The 7,348-nt window shown below is 55.2% G+C and overlaps 1 protein-coding gene across 1 annotated transcript; it reads right to left on the bottom strand.

Annotated features, from left to right (window-relative positions):
- Nucleotides 1–617: 617 nt before the first annotated feature.
- Nucleotides 618–1,556, bottom strand: LOC147413036 (olfactory receptor 14A16-like). The gene has a single exon (XM_086480908.1). The coding sequence runs from the start codon at nucleotides 1,554–1,556 to the stop codon at nucleotides 618–620; it is 939 nt and encodes a 312-aa protein (XP_086337034.1).
- Between the last annotated feature and the right edge of the window lie 5,792 nt (nucleotides 1,557–7,348).

The following is a 7,348-nucleotide window of genomic DNA, read 5'->3' as shown; positions in this document are numbered from 1 at the left end:
CATAAAATTGTCCACCTCAGGGTGCTGCAGAGCTCTGGACACTCCCCCCACAGCCCCAGCCCCTCTGAAGTGCACAAAAGGTTCTAGGGGACAGACAGGGCGGTTGAGGGTCCCCCTCAGCTCTAGGTCCGGGGTGAGCCATGGCATGAGGAGATGGAGGCCAGCATCTCCCTGTCTGCTGCTCTTCTCCCCAACAGATCCTTATAGCCCACTGCCAGCAGCCCCTCTAGGCCAGCCCTTCTCCACAGCACAAGAATCCAAGCCCATACACTGCTCCGTGAGCCCATGGAGAACCCAAGCACAGCAGCACGGCCTCAGGGCGGGTATTTCTTCAGCCTGTCCCCAATTGCAGCTTTGGAAGAAGACCTCCAACCTCCAGACAGGAGCACTGAGGAAATGCCCTTTTATTGCAGAGATACAGCACAGCAGACCAGCTGTACCATCATGCCAGACACACATCCAAAGGCCTCTGGGTCAGACAAGCTGGGTTCCTGCCTTTGGAGAAGTGGAGTGGCTTCAGACAAACCTGAGGAAAGAGAGTTCTCCTGGGTGAAATGCCCAGTGCACAGGAGGTTGCTGAGAGAACGGGAAATAACTTGTGAAGAGCCATGGGCAGCTCATTGCTGCTGACAGACAAGTGATTGAAAACGTTCCTTCAGGGCATCCTTGATCTCCTGGTTCCTCACGCTGTAGATGAGGGCGTTCACTGCTGGAGGAATCACTGAGTACAGAAATGACACCACAACATCCAGGGATGGGGAGGAGATGGAGGGGGGCTTTAGGTAGGCAAAAAAGCCAGTGCTGACAAAAAGGGAGACCACGGCCAGGTGAGGGAGGCAGGTGGAAAAGGCTTTGTGGCATCCCTGCTCCGAGGGGATCCTCAGCACGGCCCTGAAGATCTGCACGTAGGACACCACAATGAACACAAAACACCCAAATGCTAAACAGGCACTGACCGCAACAAGCCCAGCCTCCCTGAGGAAGCCTGAGTGTGAGCAGGAGAGCTTGAGGATCTGGGGAACTTCACAGAAGAACTGGTCTAGGGCATTTCCCTGGCAGAGGGGCAGTGAAAATGTACTGGAAGTGTGCAGGAGAGCATTGAGAAACCCACTGCCCCAGGCAGCTGCTGCCATGTGGACACAAGCTCTGCTGCCCAGGAGGGTCCCGTAGTGCAGGGGTTTGCAGATGGCAACGTAGCGGTTGTAGGCCATGACGGTGAGGAGACAATGCTCTGCTGTGATCAAGAATAGAAAGAAAAATTGCTGAGCAGCACATCCTGCGTAGGAGATGGTCCTGGTGTCCCACAGGGAATTGGCCATGGCTTTGGGGAGAGTGGTGGAGATGAAGCCCAGGTCAAGTACAGAGAGGTTGAGGAGGAAGAAGTACATGGGGGTGTGGAGGTGGGGGTCGCAGGTTACGGCAGTGATGATGAGTCCGTTGCCCAGGAGGGCAGCCAGGTAGATGCCCATGAAGAGCCCGAAGGTTAAGAGCTGCAGCTCCCGTGTGTCTGTGAATGCCATGAGGAGGAACTGGGTGATGGAGCTGCCGTTGGACATTTGCTGCTCTCACGTGTGGGGGACTGTTCAAGGAGAGAAACACAATAAGTTAGGGGAGACTTTCTAAAATGTGAAAGCCAGTTCCCATACCCCCTCTCCCCACTACACACACCCACACACCTTTCTAGAGGCTCTTCCTTCAGCTCTGTGGCTGGAGCTCTTGTTGGTGTCTCATGAGGAGCAGGACCTGTGCCTGCTGGCAGCCAAGGAGTCAGCCCTGCTCTGCAGCAGGGGGTTCTCAGGAACGGAGCAGGCAGAGACCAGTCCTGGGGTTCGACTTTGTCAGCAGAAACCACTCCTAATGCAAAAAGGCTGGTCAGCACCTGCACTCCCCATGCCAAGGAACCAGGAGGGCAGAAGGCAGTCAGAGAGGTCCGGGCTGGGGGGTTTTACAGATCACCCATTTCCTCTGAGCTGTTTTCATGGATGCCAGAAACCCTCAGCACTCCTGCTGCACTGGAAGCGAAAGGAAGAGCCCTGTGAGGCAGGAGGATTGCCTGTGCTTAGTGCAGAGGGAGGGGAGCTGGTCTGTCCCTCCGCCTTGTGCCCAGCTGCCCTGGGCTTGCACCTGTCTCAGGTGGAGGAGGACTCACAATCCCATGTTATCCTGAAAAAGAACTCGACCCTGCTGAGAGCAGAGGGATCCAGTGCACACCACTCAATGTCCCACCCTTTCTCAAGGTCCCAGCACCCCACTTCTATCCAAGGACACTCTTGCCTCATTTCACCAATCCAACAGTATTTCCACACTTGTGAGACCTTTCCGTTCTCCACATGTCATTCAGATATAACAGAGGTTCTATGGGACAGGTTTGCATCCTGGAGGGCAGCTCAAAGCTGGCAAGGACACCTCAAGGAGACAGCCAAGTGCCCTAGAGACGGCATCTCAAAAAGGAAGAGTCAGCTCCTACTCTGGCTCCACAGACTGCATGGACCAGACCCTAGGAGGTGACAGGACAGCTGGGACACTCGTTCCGACGGACACACCTGCATGGGAGCACACCCAAGGTCAGTGTGTGACTCTGCAGATGAAGCTCCCGTCCCCACAGAGACTGACAGCAAGAACAAGAGGACAATGCAAATAAGAGAGAGAAGGGAAAATGCAGGGAGCATCCAGCTGAGAGAGGCCAGGGCAGAGGCAGCCGCGCACTCAGGGCAGCGTCCCCCTGCCCCAGCTGGGCACGCCACCTCCCAGACCCCAACATGGCCGGGCAGCTGCTCTCAGCCCCTGTGCTCTGCAGAGGGCCCTGGGCACGGGGCTGGAGAGCTGCAGCACGGCTCTGCTGGAGCTCTGGCTGCAGAGGAGCTGCTTCATGGCTTGGACCCCCGGAGCCCTGAGGGCAGAGGCTTTGGTGGGTGGGAGGGGAGGCAAGGGGGCTGGCTGAGAGGAAGGGCTCTGCATGGGAGGGGAGGATCGGGAGTTTTCTGAATTCTCCCTCCCACAACATTCCTGGTTTTCATTTCCTCTCATTCCCAGATCATATCCCTGCTGCCTGGAGAGTTTTCTTCTGGGAGGTGTTTCCCTGCCCCTTGTCTTTTCCCTGTGAGTGCTCACAGACCCCATCCCAACCGCTGTGCACTCTACCTTGGCCCTACAGACACTGCTTGCAGGTCACTGGCTGGATGCATGATCCTGTTTGCAGGTGGAAAAGGGCAGGTCAGACCAACACTGCTGGGTCCAGCAAAGGTGATGCTGGTGCTGTCCGTAGGCAGAGGAGTGGCTGGAGGCACTTTCGGAGGCTGCTGTCAGACCTACTGGGGACTCTCACTTACAGCTCAGCAGGCTGAGTGACTTGTTCAAGCACGAGAGCTCCTTTGCCTTTTCTCCCCCCAAATCCCCAACAGTAAGAAACTGAGAACACAGACTCAGGAGAGCCCCTTACCTTTGTAGTGATCCCTGCCTTGCCCTTGAAAAGTGCCCTCAGAAATGTCCTGAGGTGATGAGGAGCTGTGAGGAGATCTGAGCCACACAGCACCCTCGTGAAACCAGAAGGACCCTCTCCTGCCACCACCTGCTGCTTCCACCCACAGCTTCTCCCTGCGCTGCTGTTGGGAGCTCCCTGGGCGGGCTGAGTGCTGACCCTGGCAGGAGACAAAGTCCCTGGAATGGCACAGAGTCTGCTGGAATGCAGGGACCCTGCTCAGAACGAGAGCCCTGGGCACCCTGGCTGCACACCCGGCTTCACACTCTGCAGCCAACATGCCCTGTCCCTCTGACAGTGCAGCAGGGAAGCTGCAGGCTGTGGGGTGGGCCAGCTTCAGGAGATCGTTCCAGGCACTTGCACCGTCCTTCAGCCACAGACTTACCATGTCAAGGGCTCTGAAGATTTTTCTCCAAGTGAGCTCTCCTCTCTCCTCCCACCCCACACTGCCTTTAACCTCTCTCTGCCTGGCTCCTCTCCCCTCCCTGCCTGCAGGCAGTACCCCCAGCCCTGCTCCTGGGCAGAGCTGTCTCTCTGCAGCGCTGCCCGCTTGCCAGCAGCTCCCTCCATCCCAGGAGCCCAGCCCAGCTCAGCAGCAGGGGAGCAGCCCAAGGCAGCCCTTTCTCTGCCCCCTCTGGGCTCCCTCCAGCTGTCCCTGGGGCTCCAGGGGAACCTGCTCTCAAACAGGCTGAAGTCATCCTGAGGTTTTTCTTTCTCAGCTGGAGAGAGAAAAGATTTCAGAGACAAAGTTACATCTAAAAATCACCTTTTTTTGTCTCATTATCAGACAGGAGATGGAGGCAGTGACAGGCAGGGACCTCCTTTATCCCTGCTGAGGGAAGAGATTCAGCTGAATCAATGGAGACATCTCACCCTGCAGTTCTATTCCTGGCATTTGAAGGAGACTCAGCTCCCTCCCATGCCTGCCACAGACCCACAGGAGGTGGGATTCCTCTGGCCTCTCTTCAGCTCTGCATAAAAGAAGCACCTGCATTTGAGAAGTCTTTTCTCAGCTCCCCTGGGAATTCCTGGAGGTGAAAGGCAGGAGGGAGGTGTTCAGATGCAAAACCCTGGCCACATCTGAGTTGCCAGAGGAGATGCAAGAGGCACACAGGTACCTGCAGGCTCTGATGGAGAAGTTCATAGAGACAGGGCAACATCTCAGGGATCATATATGAGCGTGGTGGAATTTCCTTTGGCCCAGGGAAATGACAGCCCTATAAAGGCCAAAATAATCTTTTCCTGCTCATCACGCTCATGGCCGGTTATAGAGGTGATCCTACGGACTATTTCGGTTGTCTGCCATAGGGACAGCGAGGTCTCTCTCTTTTCACCAGCTGGATTTACTAGATCACCAGTGACTACAATGGCATTTCTCCCATGTTCATCCCCACGTTGCCTGACAGAATTCAGGGCAGCTACTGCATTTAATGCTCAAGCCCAGGCCCCCAGAGCTACATGAGGTGCCGAGGCTGGCAGGGACAGCACAGGACCTACAGGAAAGCAATTCCCATTAGGGCAGGTGTGTCACAGAGGCGCCAGACAGCATTGATGAGAGCTTGACTTGGTGCCCGTGTGCCATTGACTGATACGATCGATGAGTCCTCAGATGCCAGGAGAGCGGCAAGGTCTGTCCCTTCTCTGCCCACCAGCGTCAGGCATTGCATGAGCACAAAGCAGATCACCCAGGGATCTTTACCGGCTCCTTGAGGATAAAATCCATGCAAAGACCAAGAATTTTAACAATGCGCCTGGATACTGTGTCTTCCAAGACAGCGTCCTCCAAGCACAGGAAGGGTCCATATCATAATCCAACTGGAACTCAAAAAGGAATTCAAGGGCACCAAGACGAATTTTTGGTCCTTTAGGAACTGTTAAAGAAGAAAAAGTGATAATATAGGACCACTGCTGAATTTAGTGAGAGCAGGTGTGGATAGATCTGAGATGGTCTGTGACCCCTTTCCCTCAGTTGCCACCAGCAAGGTCTCCAAGGCCTTTGAGCTTTGAGGCAGGGGCTCTGGAGGAGAACAAACAGGGGTAGATGGGGGTCAAGGCAGGGGTTACTTGAGCAAACTGCACACTTCCCAGGCCACGGGACTGGAGAGGCTGCATCCAAGGGCGCTGAACTAGAAGGCACTCGTTCATCACAATGCCACTAAGAACAGCACTCAGACTCTGTGAGGTATCTTTTAAACCCCTATTGATTAGCACTGACATTATAAGGAAAGAATCATGCAGATAATCGTAGGTCCCTTTAACTGATGGGAACCCCAGGGCATGTGGCACTGAACGGGCCTTCGACCTGAGTGCAGCAAACCATGCAGACCCCAACCATAGCAGACAGTCCCCGGTTTTGGTCATTCCAGCTGCTATAGGATTTTCTTACGAGGAAACAACTCTAGTGATCATCTCTATAGTCAAACAGAAATGATGTTTGCGTGAGAACTTTTTGGTGCTGTGTTAGGTAGAGGCAAGGCCACGCAGGAGGCGTAATGTCCGCTAGAGAGTGGGAGCTGCCTCCAGGCTCTTGTGTGACCACATGCTGCTGAGGTTGTCCTGCTTCCAAGGGATCTGGGCAGCACAGCGCGGGTTTGAAGGCCACGCTGTACGTGCAGCACAGCGCAGCACAGCACTAACTGCCCGAGGTACAATGGTGTTCTGGTCAGGATCAGTGCCCAGGTTTCCCTCTGAGAAGTCTGTCCTCCCCTACGGTGACACAGCTGAGGGGCTGTGGCCCAAATACACATGGCCAGGAGGAGCCCCCATGGCTTGTCACAGCCCTGTGACATTTCTGCACTAAACAAGGCGTGGTGGGACAGCTTGCTGAGCGCTGGTGCTGCGCTGGAAGGATACAGGCTGTGCCAGGGGCAGTGACATAGAGGATGGGGGGGGGGGGGGGGATGCCCCCAGTGTGAAGGAGCAGCTCAGATACATGAAGCTCCGCTACAAGATGGGCAACAGGTGGCGTTACCTTGTGTGAGTGAGGGTTAGAGGAGAAGACAGTGAGGGTGACACTGTCTTGGCAGTTATGAACTACTTGATGAGGGCGGGTAGGCAGAAAAGGTCTGGGAGTGTCCAGGTTGATGAGCAGGTTCCTGTTGGGAACGGGAAGGGCCCTGGCAGCCCCTGGCCATACAAAGTCACCCAGTGCCGACAGTGTGGAGGCTGCTGGGATGACTTCTGAGCAGAGATGCTACAAGGGCCACCAAGGGGGATGCTCCCCTGGACCTGGTCCTGGCAAATAAGGAAGAGCTGCTCAGGGACGCTATAATCCGTGTCAGCCTTGGCTGTTGTGACCAGGGAATAGGGAGGTCCCAGGCAGGAGAGGGGCGTGAGGAAGGCAAAGGAGGCTGCAGAACAAAGCGAAGACCTCACTGCTCAAGCAAGTTCCCCAGGAGAAGTTAAAGGCATTCTGTCATTATTGGGTTGGGGGACTGGTAACTGCCTGTCCGTAAGGCGCGGTGGAAACCCCACAGACCCTGAACTGGTGGTGCTGCTCTGCAGAGCAAGGAGGAGGTGGCCAGGGCCATGCTGGGGAGGCTGAGAGGCAGACCCAGCTCAGGTTGGCCACTGTCCCCTCTACCCCAGCACGCATACGTTACCCCAGCAGCTACAGAGAAGGTCTTGGAGAAAGGAACTCAAACAAGTTGGTACAGGGTCCTTTATTTGGTTTCAACACACAGAGAGCACAGCTCCTTATTTACACAAGTCTGTGGGGCACACAAGGCAGGCAGACACTGGCATAGAAATACGATGAAGAATGACAGCATTTTGTGGACAGCATTAATACAACCAAGAAGAGCAAAAACCCAGAGAAATGAAAGCAAATAACCTGCGAAAGAGAGGCTGGGCGTGTAATGAGTTCTATTA

The sequence above is a fragment of the Leptosomus discolor genome, unplaced genomic scaffold (genome assembly GCF_034619465.1).
Source record: "Leptosomus discolor isolate bLepDis1 unplaced genomic scaffold, bLepDis1.hap2 HAP2_SCAFFOLD_35, whole genome shotgun sequence".
NCBI lineage: Eukaryota > Metazoa > Chordata > Aves > Leptosomiformes > Leptosomidae > Leptosomus > Leptosomus discolor.
Note: the sequence above shows the minus strand (reverse complement) of the source record. Positions and strands in the feature narration are given on the sequence as shown.